The sequence below is a fragment of the Neolamprologus multifasciatus genome, chromosome 12 (genome assembly GCF_963576455.1).
Source record: "Neolamprologus multifasciatus chromosome 12, fNeoMul1.2, whole genome shotgun sequence".
In the NCBI taxonomy this organism is placed as follows: Eukaryota; Metazoa; Chordata; class Actinopteri; order Cichliformes; family Cichlidae; genus Neolamprologus; species Neolamprologus multifasciatus.
Genome location: NC_140450.1, coordinates 31,680,600 through 31,697,435, shown reverse-complemented (window position 1 = coordinate 31,697,435; position 16,836 = coordinate 31,680,600). Strand labels below are relative to the sequence as shown.

General features: G+C 42.6%; 1 protein-coding gene and 2 long non-coding RNA genes across 7 annotated transcripts in view; 2 read left to right on the top strand and 1 right to left on the bottom strand.

Moving 5' to 3' along the window:
• The window catches only part of LOC146507314 (uncharacterized), a 192,811-nt gene that overhangs the window by 96,854 nt on the left and 79,121 nt on the right, over positions 1-16,836 (bottom strand). The window lies entirely within an intron of this gene.
• Positions 1-16,836, top strand: part of kat6a (K(lysine) acetyltransferase 6A) — a 39,063-nt gene that overhangs the window by 15,171 nt on the left and 7,056 nt on the right. For all 5 annotated transcript variants that reach the window (XM_085180659.1, XM_085180655.1, XM_085180658.1 and 2 more), the window contains exons 4-15: positions 1,155-1,270; positions 1,714-1,795; positions 2,080-2,194; positions 3,311-3,624; positions 5,224-5,336; positions 6,373-6,488; positions 7,028-7,169; positions 10,469-10,630; positions 12,179-12,272; positions 12,432-12,663; positions 15,610-15,820; positions 15,911-16,585. In XM_085180659.1, the coding sequence (XP_085036785.1) occupies positions 1,155-1,270; positions 1,714-1,795; positions 2,080-2,194; positions 3,311-3,624; positions 5,224-5,336; positions 6,373-6,488; positions 7,028-7,169; positions 10,469-10,630; positions 12,179-12,272; positions 12,432-12,663; positions 15,610-15,820; positions 15,911-16,585 (2,372 nt within the window). The remainder of the gene's footprint in view (positions 1-1,154; positions 1,271-1,713; positions 1,796-2,079; positions 2,195-3,310; positions 3,625-5,223; positions 5,337-6,372; positions 6,489-7,027; positions 7,170-10,468; positions 10,631-12,178; positions 12,273-12,431; positions 12,664-15,609; positions 15,821-15,910; positions 16,586-16,836) is intronic.
• On the top strand, positions 12,670-15,469 carry LOC146507318 (uncharacterized). Its single transcript, XR_014877256.1, has 2 exons — positions 12,670-14,452; positions 15,374-15,469. It is a non-coding gene; the product is annotated as an uncharacterized LOC146507318 (long non-coding RNA).

Genomic DNA, 16,836 nt, shown 5'->3' with positions numbered 1-16,836 from the left:
TTGCACTTCACTGCTTTCACCCTTTGATGGCAGTTCAATAAGTCCATAATAATCATAATGATTTTGGTCAGCATAGTAATCTTGATCATTTAACACTGTTATTCAAGTCGACAGATATCGTACAGTTTGAACTTAAACACACGTCTTCTTTTCAAATAAGGGATTTCCTTGAACATTAATTCAAATGGAAAAAACAAAACAGATTATCACACAAGGTGGCAAACAGGCTTGTGATATATGGACCCAGACTAGCAGGTGTTGACCATTTTGCAGTGGCAGGACCCTGCACACTTCAGCTGACTCCCACATCCAACAAACAAACATGTGATAGACCCTAAGTGTGGAGACAGAGGCCCTCTTTGATTATCTTGGCTGATATGTAGTAAACTAGGAATGAGTTGGAGCTGTTGGGGACAAAAACATACCTACGAGTACACATTGGTATTAACAAAAGGCCTGCGGGGGATTTTTTTAATAGTGAAAATTAATGGAAGAGTTATTTATGTATTCAGATTATTTTGTTTTCACAGTTGTTTGGAGCCAATTTCGTAACTGAAATTGATACTTAATTAACCGCCCAGACCTCCAGTTGATTCGGTCTATGTGGCTACGCTTTAACTGACACTCAGCAGCTCAGCAGTCTATTAAACTGTCCAGTCATGTTCTTCACTCTCCTCAGTAATACTTTACACTTCAACTTCATTTAGTCTGAACATAACATTGTATAATTATGGGCGGGTGTCGTTCTTAAACAGTTGATATTCCTGGTTCAGTTTTTGGTTTTATTGGCATGCAAGTTGTAGTACTCCTGCTAAGGCCCGACGTCTCTTATCGGAAGCAGACAAGCGTGTTCCTCTTCTTCCCTTAGAGGGGTTTCGTCCCAGACAAGGCCGTCATGTTTGCCGCTCTTCAAACATTGCAAAAGCACGGCTCTGACAGATTGTCATTTATGTTTTAACACACTCTTTGCAGCCAGGTTTGATTCAGTGAGGGCTTCCAGTTCCAAAAGGACTTTCTTTCTTTTTTTTTTCCTTCAATGATGCAAGTGGGTCACAACTGTCAGTCAGCAGGAAACATAAAAAAAAATAGAGTGAGAGAAAAGTGTGTGTGATGTTGACGTGCTTGTTTGTGTATGTGTGTCTGTCTACCTGCAGGCCACCCGTCCTGTCTCAAATTCTCCCCGGAGCTCACAGCGCGAGTCAAGGCTCTGTGGTGGCAGTGCATCGAATGCAAGACTTGCAGCAGCTGTCAGGATCAAGGAAAGAATGCGGTGAGTGGATGAAGGAATATGGCGTCCTGGCAGCCTGACAGTCGCTGCGAACACTCGATCCTCAGCTTAAGTGCCAGATAGAGACGCTGATAGACATCAGCGTCTCTATCAAGGGATTGATCCTGAGAATGAGCTATTTTAGTCAGCATCGGCATGATTTCACTCTTTTCTCTTACTTGTCAGGCGAGGTATGATTGTTATTCAAATGTTTGTGGAGAGGTTAAGAGGAAAATTCACAACATGCTGCCAGTGGCACAATGATGAAACATGCTATGAGGACGGAGGGAAGGCAAAGTATGCAAAACTCTCATCAAAATATGGAATTAAAATAAGCTCAGCAGCTTTGATCAGCGGTGTCACCTGTATTTACTTAGTGGATTATATGTTGTTCTACTACTCGTGTGACCTGAAGACGATTGTCATTATTTTGTCTCTCTCTGCAGGACAACATGTTGTTCTGCGACTCCTGTGACCGGGGCTTCCACATGGAGTGCTGTGATCCTCCTCTCACGCGGATGCCAAAAGGTAATTAAACAAGACCCGTATCCCGTCTCCATTATCTGCTCCGAGCCCAACTCGAACTTGTTATTCCTCCGATTGACCACACAGCGCTCCTACATTGCTCTTCTGCATCGCCGTTATGATGGCAGTCAAAGATTAAACCATCTCCTGAGCTGATGGCTCTCACTCTAATGCATCCCTGTTAAGCACTAATGCATTACAAGCTTCCCAGAGCCTCTTTGTATGTGCACCGAAGCCTGTCCTGTCTCAGTGTGTGAACACTTCCATTTTTCCTCTTCGTCTCCCAGGCATGTGGATTTGTCAAATCTGCCAACCAAGGAAAAAGGGAAAGAAGCTTTTACATGAAAAGGCTGCGCAAATCAAACGGCGCTACAACGCACCGCTGGGACGGCCCAAGAACAGGTACACAAACGCCTTCAACTAATTCTGTCTGAGGCGGTGTCACTGCGATGGAGAGCACCTGTGTCTGCTTCATCACAGACCCAAGGTGTTTGAGATGGAGGACTTAGAAACCACTTAGGAATCAGATGTTTTCTAAGGGTTATATAACGGTGTCTGTCATAATTAACATAAAAAACATGTATAGAATGAGATCAAACAATCAGATAAATGGTTAAATTAATGGTGAAATGACTAAAAGCAAATGAATACTAGAATAAACACAAAGACAAATTTACAGAAGTAGTAAATCTACTAGTGCTTAAAATGAAATAAAATGCATTTAATGGGATTAATAGTGATTAATCACCTTAAGTGCCATTCATGACACTTTTATTATTATTATTATCATTATTTTCTTATGTTTAATATTGACTGTTTTGGTCCTCCATACTAACAAATTCCATGCAGAAATCTGAGACACTGACAGTAATGAGATCTTACCCTTAAAGAGTAATGCCAAAGGTTATTTTTGTGCAGAGTATTTCTTTTTTGTTTGTATATATAATAATGCGCACGATCTGATATCCTCGTGTTGGTGTTGTTCCCAGATCATCATACTAAAGGTTGTTCCAGGATCAACATTGCAAGTGACCAATCAGAATGTTGTGATGTCATACTTTTGCGACTTCGGGAAAAACCGGCGTAAAACAAAAAACTGTACTTAAGCTGCGAGAAACCGCCTTTGTCCGTCGATCAACGGACCCTGACCCTAACCCTTTAATAAACGCTAAGCAGAATTGATATTGTCCTTGCAACATTGGAATTTCATAAATGCACGAATGGGTTGGTGCGCAAAAGAATAACGTCACAATAATGTGATTGGTCACTTGCAATGTGGAACCTGGAACAACATTTTCATGATGATCTGGGAACAACACCAATACGAGGATATCAGATCATCCATAATAATGCAGTAAGGTGGTTCCAAGTATGTTGGAGATTGTACTACACACCAATCACTGTGTGCACACTGTGGCATACACAGATAAATGCATGTTTAGGTGGTTTTTGCACTGCAGAGTGAATACAATGTGTGAGCGATTGTGACTTTGACCCTAACACTTTTGTCTTCTGCAGGCCGGGGCGGCCCTTTAAGAAGCTGGGAGGGCGCGGTCGGCGGAAGCGCTCGGCCTCAGCAAACTCTTCCTCCAGCTCCTCCTGCGAAGGTTACCCCGGAGACGACAGGCTGCTTTTTTCCATGCGGGAGGACGGCGACCTGTCACACAGCAGCCTGCGCTTCAACAACAAGACCAAGGGCCTCATCGACGCCCTCACAAAGTTCTTCACGCCATCTCCCGAGGGCCGCAAGGCACGGCAGGAAGTGGTGGACTACTCACAGCAGTGCCGCATCCGAAAGAAAGCCAGTCGCAAAGGCGAAGGAGATGACAGAGGTGGGAAAGATCAGCTTGTTTTTTTTGTTTTTTGCTCATCATCACCATCAGACAGTTTCGATTCACATTTGCCATGAAAACATAAAACTTTGAGGTAAAGTGACGTACATAACGACATGTTAATGATCTGTTATGTTTAATGAGAGAGCAACAGCACAGAAATGAAACACAAATGGTAAAAAAAAAAGTTAATATCTGAATCAATTACATAAATTGACCTTTTAAAAAAAACGTGCTCTACTTTCATGAGTCCTTTGCAGGTGTTTGCTTACAGACTCTGTAGGTATCAGCTGTTACTGCGAAGCATTCACATTGCTTTTGTGTATAGACGATTCAGCCGTGATGTTACTTATTTTGAAATTGTAGGTCAAGGCTAAAAATCGTGTGGAATTGCTTTATTTTTTTCCCTCAGCCAAAGAAAATGATTGCTTATGCATTTAAAGAAATTGCTTTTGTAATTTGAAGTGCCCGCCTGCAGTTCTGTTTCCATTGAAATCTCTTAGAGTAAAAGCAGAGAGTTATAAGTAATGAATAAATGTGACAGAGCAGCAGCGCTTCCTTCGGGTTTCTGCAGCAGCCGTGTGTGTTTTGGAAAGAATGAAGAACACCCTCATCATCCATTATCACAAGTCTCTTCCACTCTTGCCTGTGTTGCTAATGTGCGTTTACTGCCTGCAGCAAGCAAAACAAATAAAAGACTGTCTTAGCTATCCGCTAACTTAATAAATATGTGGAAAGTAACTGGCAGCTTTAATTTAGCTGATAATATTTCACGTCACGGGGTTTAGCGTGAGTAACGTGCTGTTTTTGTGGAAAACTGCAAACTTGTTGAACAGCTGGTGTGATACAGACACAAAGTTTTTGATCGCTTTTAAAGTCAGGAGTGAGATTGTTGTCAAGTGTAGAAAAACGGTGTCTTTCGCTCTGTACGCTGCGTGTGTCACGCTGAGATTACAGACCGTAGCTCGAGCACAAATGACGCCAAACTGCGGCAAAGAACAAGCAGCGGTTTTGTTCCCGTTCATTCAACCGATGTATTGTGAAAAAACGCCTTAGGAACAGATCATATGCCAAATTGGACGTATAATTTGCGCTTCGCTGCGTCATTAAATCAGAAACGGCGCGGCCCGTACGTTCGTTCTCCACACAAGCCGACGGAGCATGATTTGTTGTGAAGCGTGCATGTCGGCGATGTGACTTGTTTTAGAGACGGAGGAAAGCGTGGCTGGCAGCGACGGGAGCAACGTCCTAAAAGTGGTGGAGATACGAACGTCCGCTTCCTGTCAGAACTTTCAGAATAAAATGGGACTGATTATGGATGAAGAGATTCGTGAGTTGTGGCTTCAGCCTTGAGTTGAAGTAACAGGCTTTGTATCCACGCCAACATACGCACAACTAATCATGTGATTCACATGAATTCGGATACTTCTCTTGGGGGGATTTTGATTGCATTTAGGGATGCTGCTCACCTAAATGTTACTCTTTCTAACATCCTGTGATTGCAGGCTTTAATATAAGAAAGTGACCTGTTATAAGAGCCTGAAAGTCTGCAGACATCTTGGGATTCGAAATAACTTCTGATTGTCTTTCAATCCCCAGACAATCAGGAAGGCAGCGACTGGCGTGACGAAGATGACAAACTGCCCGGCCACGAGAACCTGACGGAAAAAGACATCGAGCTGTTCAGACACATCCAGGAGCTGGCGCTACAGGTACGCGTGATTATTACGAGACAACAGCGGGGAAGGGAGACGCTGAACACTGGCCAAATAGGACAATGAGATTGCATCAGCATGGGAATCTGAGAGCTGTGAGTCTGGGACTGAGGCTGCCAGACTGGAGGGTATACACGTAAATCTCAATCGTGGTGAGAATGTGGTCAGAAAGAGCCAAGTCAACAGCTGGCTGGTTGTAAGAGATGAAGCTGCTGGCTCACAGAGGGCTGTGTGTGTGTCAAAGAAGTGCAGGAAAGAAATTAGGAACAGCTGCCAGATTCAATATGGATATTAAAATGATCCATTACCATAGATGCAGCACACACAGGCCGTGACCTCAAGATGCAAATAAAATGGATTGAATTTAGGACAGCAGCTTTACAACAAGCTGATTAGTCTTTACTGTTGTTGTTGGACATTTGCTTGAATTTCACATTCTGCTCGTGATCGATGCCAAACTGTGCTCCATAAACAGAAGGGCAAGCCCGGCTAGAGTAAAACTACCCATGAATGTTTAAGACTGGGTCTCGATAAAGCACGTAAAACGAGTCTTGTGTTCGATGGCGCGATGACTGAGCGGGGCATCTTTAACGACAGTGTTCTGATACGTTAGTCAGAGAGGAAGTGTAAATTAGCCACATTAATGGCTTGTTTTAAGGAATAGTGCAGCAGTAAACTGACCAGAGAGTGGGTGTGGGGGAGTCGTATTAAAACGCTGTTGTGGATGTGGAATAGCCACAGTGGCGTGTAAGTGTGTGAGTTAATGAGCAGAACTGTTCCAGGCTGGGTGACAGTGAACGTCATGTACGGTGAATACATGATGTAAATGGCTGGGAAGGGCAAACCAGGAAGATCCACGTAAGAGTAATGTAAACTTGAGAATAAACCTGGTGCCCTCTCCTGCTGTAACAGTCTGAGATACTCTGCTGATGATTTCTGGTGTCTCTGCTTGGCTCACGGCCCGCTAATCCCCCGCCAGTTGTAAACCTGTAGCTAACCATAAACATCTCTGCCTTTTCCCTTCCCCCAACAGAAAGTCGGCGTGACGGGTCCGCCAGACCCTCAAATGCGCTGCCCGTCAGTCATTGAATTTGGCAAGTATGAAATCCAGACGTGGTATTCGTCTCCGTACCCGCAGGAGTACAGCAGGTAAGCTAACGCACCATAATGTAACGCAACAGCATGAGGTACTTGGCTCACAATCCTGCTCGTAGGTGTAGAAATTACCACCCGAATAATGGAGCTCGTCATAAGCCGTTTACACTGCCACCCTCTGTGACAGGGATCCGTAGTCGGAGGTGTTTTTAAATGTGCATTTCTGCAGTTTGTTGCTGTTCAAGAAAATTCATCCCACTGTGTTTGTTTCTGTCTCAGCAATTTAAAATACCTGATGGATGCAAACTGTAAAAGTGCGCACAGAAAAAAGGCGTGAGAGCAAAGATATCAGTGTTTATTCTAAAAAAGTTCTTAAAACCTTCACATTTAATTGTTCAGCAAATGTCATTTGGAGGAAAAACGAACCCAGTTTGACTTTTGCCTTTGTTACATCACCAGAAAAATAGCCGATTGTTATAAAAGACCAGTAAATATTCCAGGTGAAGAAGAAAAATGTTGGGATTTGTTTGTTTGTGAGCAAACCCGTTAAAACCTTTCCTTTTGTCCTTTTGTCTTTGCGCTCCCGTTTCCAGACTACCTAAACTCTACCTGTGTGAGTTCTGCCTGCGCTACATGAAAAGTCGCAGCATCCTCTACCAGCACATGAAGAAGTGCAACTGGTTCCACCCTCCTGCCAATGAGATCTACAGGAAGGACGACATCTCTGTATTCGAGGTGGGGAAGTTGCAAATGTGGCTTTGTTGTGTTGTTTTTCAATTTTGTTGTTGTTTTTTTTAAACTGGAGATAACTCGCTGGGAATAAAGTCTTTCAAAAACCACTAAAGAACTTCTAAAAACACCAGCAACTTCCAGATGGCACAATAAAAAAGGAAAAATCACACTGAAAGTATTTTCTGCATCCAGGCGCTTAAGAATTATTTTAATTCACGCTGTGCTTCTTACAGGAGGATCCTCTCTAACATGTCTTTGAAACACACTAAAGCAGGCACAGTTAACAGACCTGCAAATGCATTCATGTATCCAGTGAAACAGTACAGTAGCCATTATTGTGATATTGTAAAAAGGCTGCTACGTAATACGCAGTATGTCGTATAGCTTCGTCTTATATTTTACAGCCTCAGCCAGCTGAGGACAGTGGGGGGGAACTAAGACCACAGTTCAGTGAATTCCTGTTTACTTTTTGGTCCTTTTCCTCTTCGGTTAAGCAGATGTAGTGATGGGTGAGTGTCACCTGAAAACACTTTTGGCTGCTTCACCACAGCGGGCAGCTCAACAAGTTTAACCTGGCAGTAGGGCTGCACGATTAATCGTTAGAAAATCGCGATCTCAATTCATACTTATGTGCGATCTCATTTCCAAATGACAACGATTAAAAAAAAAAAGAAAAGACGACGACGATTGTACCGCATTTTGATCCGGGACATAATCTGCATGAAAACAAGCGCTCACTCTTCCTGCTCAACAAATGACAAGGGCGGAGCCTTATACCACGTGATACAGAAGCTGGCTGCTAAAATTGGCAGGGAAAAAACAACGGCGAGCACGTCAGGGATGACGAGAAAGTGACAGGAGAAAATCCGTCCCGGTCAACCACCCAAACATCAATAACGGGAACCTTATACAGCGCTTCCCTATACCCGTCGAACTCCCGCAGGCACAAAGAAATTACGGAGGCTATCACTTATCACATGACCAAAGATATGGCTCCATCAACACTGTGCAAAACGAGGGATTTAGGAAAATGATCAACACACTAGACAAACGCTACACAGTGCCGTCCCGCAACTATTTTTCTATTGTTGCACTACCTGCTCTATACACGCGGTGGAGACGCAATTTCAAGCAGTACAACATTTTGCGGCAACGACAAAACGTGAGACATTTGTTGTTTTTATGTTCAGTCTCAACTGTTACGAAGTTGATGTGCAGTTAATAAGCGCAATAAATATTTATTAAAAGAAAATCGTGAGAGAATCGTGATCTCAATTCTAAGCAAAAAAATCGTGATTCTCATTTTATGCAAAATCGTGCAGCCCTACCTGGCAGTCTTTACACTGGATGTATTTCCCGAGCAGCCCCAAAGGGGATTTGTGTTTCCGTCTGGAATTGAACTGAGTGACTGTGTAACCATTTCACCATTTGAGGCACATTCATCAAATATTGCTGCACTGTGATGCTATTGTTAGGTTTAGTTGTGTATAATGAGAGTACTGTGAGTTACTCCCAAGCCCGTTGTGCAGAATTGAATACATAATCGTTAGGTCAAATGATGGTTGAATACAGAAACTCTGAGTTATGAATAGGTGTAGTTACAAATCAGGATCTGGAGAAGCTCATTTGAGTGTTTTTCTGCTGTTTTTGGTTTATCTCAGACATCAGGGAGGTGATGGATTGACTGAAAACCTGCCTGGGTGTCAGTGATCTTTGATAAACTCAAAGTGCAGAAGGTGTAACAGCTAAGTAACGGTGGCCAGCGCTGTAACAAAGACGACTTCTGTTCATTTTCTGTCGCCGATGACGGAAAATCTGACGTCATTTTGACAGTTTGGGAAATGAGAGCGATTTACTGCAACATAAATAGTTGCTCTAAAGGGCTTTTGTTTTCTACACATGACATAAAGCATTACGCTGGCCAATCCTCCCTCGAGGTATTGGATTGTGTCTGTGTGACCGCACTCCAAGACCTCGTGGCCCTACAGAGGAATGCAGCTGCTCCCTGCTGTAGAAGTGCATTCCAGGATCAGGTCTCATGTTCACACTGGCCTCGCTCATCTGACTTCCCTGAGAGAAGTGAGAAGTGATTTCCTAACTGAAAAAAAAAATAAAATAAAGGTACTTTTGGTTGCTCCCTTCATCACCGCAGCGGATGGATCCACGTTTGATTCGGCACAGTCTTTATGCTCGGTGACCTAACTGATGCAACCGTCGCTTAGGACCAGCACTGTGACGACCTCAGGCCGGGTTTGTGTAGACTCCCAGTTTGAGGTTTCTTACATATAAGGTGAATGTGTTAAGTGTTAGTACTGGAAATTCCACTTTCCTGTCTGGTTGCTGATTAAATTCAGTCAAACGTCAGATATCGGTGCAAAATAAAATAACGATCACTTGCCGTGATCTCCTAACGGTGTTTTGAGTTTAGTTTATATTTTCCTGTTTGGCTGCATTGTTTTAGTGTCTCGGCTGTCCCAGCAGAAGAAAAGCAAATAAAATCATCAGCTTAGTGTGTTTTTAACTTGACGATTATCTTGCCTGTTCATGCCCTCATAAAATAAATAAACACTTTGCTCTGTGATTGCCTGCTGTTAGATGTATCTCATTGTAAATTAAAAAGGCAATTAATGATGGCTTACTTGCCACTAGATGAACTTCTATCTAGTCTTCTTGCCACCTCAGACCTGCACACAGTTGCACAGTACAAACCCACAAGTCCTTTCAAATGTTTCCCACGCCGCCTGTCCAATTTTACCCTTTATTGGAGAAAGTTTCTGCATAGCATAATGCTTTCCCACCAACTATATAAATATTTCTTAGTCAAAAACCCTTAAAGTGATTGTGACATCCTCACCCACCTTAGTGGAAGATCCTGTTCTTCGTATCAAAGTTATAATGAGATGAATTTGCAGTTAAGCACAGCGGCCACTGAATTGAGTGGATTGTTGTCTGCAGGACACGGCCGTCGAAGCTTCTGTTTACTCCACTCTGCAGTCCTTTCCTCTCTCCAAGGAGAGCACAGATAACTGGCCGCCTGCCAACCTGAGCCTCCCTCCGTCTCTTTACCACTCGTCGTTTCTCTCCTCCAGCCTCTGTGTATTTCGGAGTCTACAGGGACACAGGGGAGATCATAGCCTAACACTAACTTCTAATCCATTCGCCTTCACTCTGCTCCACAGCTCCCTAACAGCAGCCTGGAGATTTAACTCAGCACTTTAGTGTTTCAGGGATGAGAAAGTAGCTGTTTAGGAAGTCCTGCGCTTTGCACTGATTTGTGTTTTCTTACCAACATCTTTCAACAGGTTGATGGGAATGTTAGCACAATCTACTGTCAGAACCTGTGTCTACTCGCTAAACTGTTCCTGGACCACAAGACCCTCTACTACGATGTGGAGCCCTTCCTTTTCTACGTCCTCACCCAGAACGACAGTAAAGGCTGCCACCTTGTTGGCTACTTCTCCAAGGTAGTATGGCTTTCAGTTCATCTTCCCCCACTCAACTTCTCTGCAAAGATCTATTCGGTCTGGATTTTGTGTTTTCTAGACTCTCCCGCTAGTTTTAAGCAAAATATATATATATATATATATATATATATATATATTTTTTTTTTTTTTTTAATTTATTTTTTTTATTTATTTATTTATTTTAGGGGTGCAACGATACTCGTATCGATATTGAACCGTTCGATACAGTGCTTTCGGTTCAGTACGCATATGTATCGAACAATACAAAATTTTCAATTTATTTTATCAACTTTCCTTCTGACGATGCTGTCTGTGTTGAGCGCTCAGTGGATCTGCGCTCGACAGTGCAGCCTAGGCGGAGTAGTCGAACGCAGATTCACTGAGCGCAGGGCAAGCTAGCAAGACAGAAGCTAAGCTCTCCTTGCAACATGGCAAATTGAACCTCCCCCACCCTCATTCAGATCTGGCGTTTGGAACTATTTTGGTTTTCATGTGATGTATGACCCTGAAGGTAAGCACGTCATGGACAAAAGTGAAACAGTATGTTGGATGTGCCAGCAATGCTCAATTACATGGGTGGGAACTACTGCATTAGCGCAGTTTGCTCGTTAACGTGTTGGCCGTCCAGCCCCACGCGCGGGGCAATCCGCGGTAACTCGTTAACAGAGATTTGCCGTGTTGTGGCGTTAACGTCATTTCAGATTAACGCTGACAGCACTAGTGGGAACACAACGAATATGACTGCACATTTACGCTGACATCATCCTAGTGCAAAGACAAGTGGAAGCAGACAAAAACAACAAGCACGCATGCTACAAACTTTACCCGGGTCATTTAGACAGCCGTTAGCACATGATTCTCCTTATGGGGACCTGATATGTTTAATATGCTGCTGAGAATATAGCCCAGAAGAAGCGTATAGTAGAGCTTTTATTTTGGAAAGAGCCATTTTTCTGTAATAAACTCTCTTTTCCAAAGATGAGTGATTTCTTGATCAGATAGATTCATTTTTTTTATTACTTTGTTGTTTCAGCAACATTAAATTTAAAAACTGTACTTTTGAGTTAAAATATATATTTATAATTGTAATAAATGACAAATTAAAAAGGCATGAACATTTTTTTTGTATCAAAAAAATATCGAACCGTGACACCAAAGTATCAAACCGAACCGTGAATTTTGTGTATCGTTGCACCCCTAATATATATGTATATGTGTATATATATATATATATATATATATATATATATATATATATATATATTTATTCAGATTAAATGAAGCTGAAATATCTTCCTAAAACATGCAAATGCTCATGTGGTGTCCCAGATAAATAGTGGCTGCTGTGAGCACCATTGTCCCTCTGTGGAGTTTGCCTCTGCAGGTGCTCCCATTAACATGCAACCTCACTGCCAAAGCACAGCAGTTAGGGAGCAGACACAGCACCATTAACACCCAGCTCACACACACCTGCTTTATAATGTGTTTCCATTATTATTTTTCTTTTTTCCTCTAATGGTTAAATGTGTCTGTGTTTTTTCTCTTCAGGAGAAGCACTGTCAACAGAAATACAACGTATCATGCATCATGATTCTTCCACAGTACCAGCGCAAGGGCTATGGGCGTTTTCTCATCGACTTCAGTAAGTGCTGCTTATTTTCTAAAAAGAAATAGAATGATCACAGTTTGAAATGAGAATATTGGGCTCACTTTGACTAAACACTGATGGTTCCTCTTTTCATAGACATAATGACTAAATTCAAACATTTGGCTCTTGTCTCCGGTTCCTCCTTCCCTGCAGGCTACTTGCTGTCAAAGCGAGAGGGACAGCCAGGATCTCCGGAGAAGCCTCTGTCGGACTTAGGTCGGCTGTCTTACATGGCCTACTGGCGTAGCGTGGTGCTGGAGTGTCTCCACGAGCTCCGCGACCGGCAGATCACCATACGACAGCTCAGCAAACTGACGGGGATCTGCCCCCAGGACATCACCACCACCCTGCATAGCCTCAACATGCTGGAGCAGCGGGGAGACCGGTCAGAAATATACTCCATATTTTTTTATATGGCCCAAATATAAACAAAGTCGTTCTGCTTGTGCTGCTATTGCCTTTTTTTTTTTTTTTTTTAAATTGAAATGCTGATTTTGCTGGTTTTCGGTCTAAGCAGCCAAAACGTTTTACTAAGGTGACCCAGTGTAATTTGAGAAAGACCAAGCGAAAATATGCAGTAACAGTAGACTCAGATTTTTGATGTGGAACAAGTATTTCAGTGGCAGCACCAAGAAAGCAAAACAGAAAAGCCTTTTTATGGAGGTACACAGACATGTCAGTGAAAAGTTTGGTTCCCCTCGTGAAGTCTTAAAAGATTAGAATTGAGATTTCAAAAACAGCCATACAAATTTCGTGACACTAAAACTTAACATTCAAACGATGTTTGAACAAACAGTACATCAACCTATATTTTCACATGCATTGCATAAGCTGGTTAAGCTGCATTACTTTGGCTGCTCCCCAGACACTCAGCTATGATGCTAGTGGTAATGGGATCTCACATGCTGTCCGGAGTCACACAGACAGCCACTTGTGATTTTAATCAGTTAATCGTCCTGAGCCAGGTTGCACTGAACTCTCCTGGTGTTTGTAGTGGTACCACCAGGTCAGGCTGTGCAGCTGTTAGGATGTTAGCTAGTGGATCAGTGGCAACGTGCACCTTCACTATTCCCAAAATTAATTTTCAGCAAAACAAAGATTTGTTTTTTTCTTATGTTATTAGGCGTCATAGACCTACAAAACAACAACATAAAAGTTGACTTGCATCTAACTGCAAAGTACACTATGTGTGGAAATGTCACAGTTTGTAAACTGAGGTGTCCTGGCAGCTTACCGAGCACATGTGTATTGTGCCAGATGTTAAAAAAGCAGCTTCTTGGTACTCTAAACTTTTAACTGTGTTGTCAAAAAAGCTCTATTTTATTTATCCTGAATATTTGGATGACTGTATCACAGATGTGTCGATTTGTGTCAAATAATGCAGCGAAGACTGTGTCTTTACTGTATGTGGGCTTACTGCACTTACTGTCAGTTATTTTTAGGTGCACCACAAAAAACACATGCGTGCAGGGTTTTTCCTGACTGAGAATAGATCTTTGGTGGCTGCGCATGTAAGCATCAGTGCTCTGCACGGTGTAAAGATTATAGTGCAGCAGATAAGTGAAATGATCTTTCAGAAGTGCATATATGCACTAAGTCTGTCTGTCCCTCTGCAGCCAGTTAAAAGTTTTGCCATTTGTCCATTGTTTATTTTAGAAGGTTTTACTCTTGATTTGGGCTTGTGAGTATAAAAGTAAGTCAAATTTGTAACTTAAAAACTTCTTGGTCTCATGAAAAGCAAAGTAAGCGCAATGAGATGTTGCTCCAATGGCAATGCTGTGCAGGTCAAGGTTTTTTACCTCTTTGAAAGCACCATGATGCATGCAGCTAAGTAATGTATTCCATGCATGAAGACTTTTCTTTTATTCTAAAATTTGGCTGACACAACTTGTCTTCACTTTGTTTTTTTTGTTTACACAAAAAATCTGTCAAATGTGTATGTTTTGACATTTAGATCATTCAAAAATGCAAGACTTTGTCCTTCTACTTTATCCTTACTCGTTATTTTAATCATAAAAGAGTTTATGTACCAATTTTGGTCCTTGTATCCACCTGTGAATGATTTATCTGCTGCACTGGAGGTGCTCTGTTACAGCTTTGTCGGTTTTATGGACAAACATGTCTGTTCTGGCTGAGTAAATAGAAGCCCAGTTGACGTAATTGGTTAAAAAATAGTTTAACCCTTTAAAGCCGGTGGGAGCGGGCACGCTGTGTTTTGCGTAACTATTTTTAAATCCTGGTAGCTCTGCAACCACGTAAGCTAGTGCAAAATTTTTTTTTGCATATGAAACCGGAGGAGTTGTACTTAAATCTTATGCCATCAGCTTGTCCTCGGTCACGGTTTCCTTCCACATATAGCTGCAAAAACTGCATAAAAAGCGCTTGCAGCAACAAAAACATAATATTCCAGAAACACGCTTTGCCGATCCGATCAGCTGTTCATAACACTTCCTACTTTGGAATAGACGTCAGCGCGAACTATCGCATGTCTGCCATGACCTGCCCGAAACCGGAAGTGACGTCATTTTTGCGGAAATGTAGTTTTTTACCATCAGGGCCTCATGAGCCTATACTGGTGTTTTTAAAAGTTATGTTTGACTTTATGACTTTCTGTGTCGTTTCTGGGATGCTTAGGACTCATATTGCACTGCTGGAAATAGTTTATTTTGATGCATATGCTGTTAGTTTGCAAATTTGCACTATAATATTTATTTTCGTTTTTCCTGCAGTATATAAAAATTGGTGTATTTCAAAAACAAAACTATGAAGACACTCAAAATAAATTTCCTGTGGTGGGAAACTGTTTTGTGCAACTTTTTTGTATTTACAGTTTTGAGGGATAAGCCTCTTAAATTTCTCTAACTAGAAATATATGTTAAAAAAAACAAAAACGATTTTCAATTTTTTTGTAGTTTATTGCACTTTTTTGCAATTTATGTAATTACTATGCACTTAATGCATACATATTATTCAAATTTGGGCTATAATGGTTGTATTGATGTATAGCAACTTGAAATGCTCCCAAAAATGGCTCCACAGCATGTAAAAATATAATATAAGCTCTGGAGGACTTGGTTCTATGGTAGGTCTTAAAGGGTTAACTGCAGTGCTCGTTATTTTCCTTTGGCCGTGCTAATACCTCTATGGGGAAAGCAAAATGTTTCTATCCAAGGAAAAAACAAAAAAATCCCTGAACAGTTGGCATAGCTGCACATATCTGCACATTTACCTGCACAGCCCTATTTGTCTGCAATGTATCGATGCTTCAATGTAGAAAAATGTGCGTCCGGAGAGCTCATGCTCCCGTCTGTTTTTGCTTTGACTTTGTTAGACTCATCCTGATGCGAAGGGAGAAGCTGGTGGCCAACCACATGGCTCGTCTAAAGGCCCGGCCACGACAGCTGGAGGTCGACCCCGAGTGTCTCCGCTGGACTCCTGTCATAGTAACCAACACCGTGGTCTCTGATGCTGATGGAGATGATGACGATGATGATGAGGAGGAGGAGGAGGATGAGGAACCAAAGGAAGAGACTCGCAAGGAGGTAAAGATTGTCATTGCATTTGTGAAGATAATAAATTTAGTCAGACTTGCTTTCTGGTGTAATTAGTTTAATTGTATATTTTCTAAACAGATTAAGCCGAGTCACAAGGTCCCACAGATGTCCTGGCATGTGCGGCAAGGGAAGAAGGATGAAGAAGAGGAGGAGGAAAGGAAGACCTTTCTAGGATTTCCGATTGGCCAAAGCTCTCCAATTCCCCCTCCAGTCCGATGCCCACCGCCTGTACCAGAACCTGTACCACGACCCCCTCCGCCAACAAACGGCGAACGCAGGCCACGAGGGCGCCCGCCCAAAAACTGGCCTTGGGGTAAGGTGAAGGACAGCGCGCGGGTGGGACGGCCACCCAAAATCCGTCCAGTAGAGGATGAAGATGATGAGGACGAGGACAGGTCAGAGGGGGTAAAAACCACAGGCGCTGTCAACAGCCCGCCCTCCCTTTTCTCCTTGGACAGACAAGCGGACACGACAGCCTTTCACACACTCGACATGAGCAGGCACCCTTCCATAACCCCCACGAGACGAGGCCGGCCACCGAGGAAAAAGAGAGGCCCGAAGCCCAGACTGATAGAAGGTCCTGGAGAGGGTCACCCACAGCTTCCTGTGATTCCCAGGCTGAGCGAGTCTTCTCCAGTCAGGAAGAGCCGCTTCAGTGAAAGCAGCGAAGAAGAGGAGGATGACGACGATGAAGATGACGAAGAGAGGGGATGCTCCCCTCCTATGCTCACCAAGTCAGGGCTCAAATGCAAGGTTAGACATGAACAGTTTTCTATTTCCAGCTATCATAATGATGATAATGATAATCGCAAAAGTAGCTTCCTGATTGTGAAGTTGTCAGTTTGCTCTAAAGTAGGGATGCAACGATACCAATTTATTCAAACCGATATGATACCGATACTTGGATCTGAGTACTTGCTGATACAGAGTACAAAAAACTATACTTCTACCATACACACACACACACACACACACACACACACACACACACACAAATACAATTA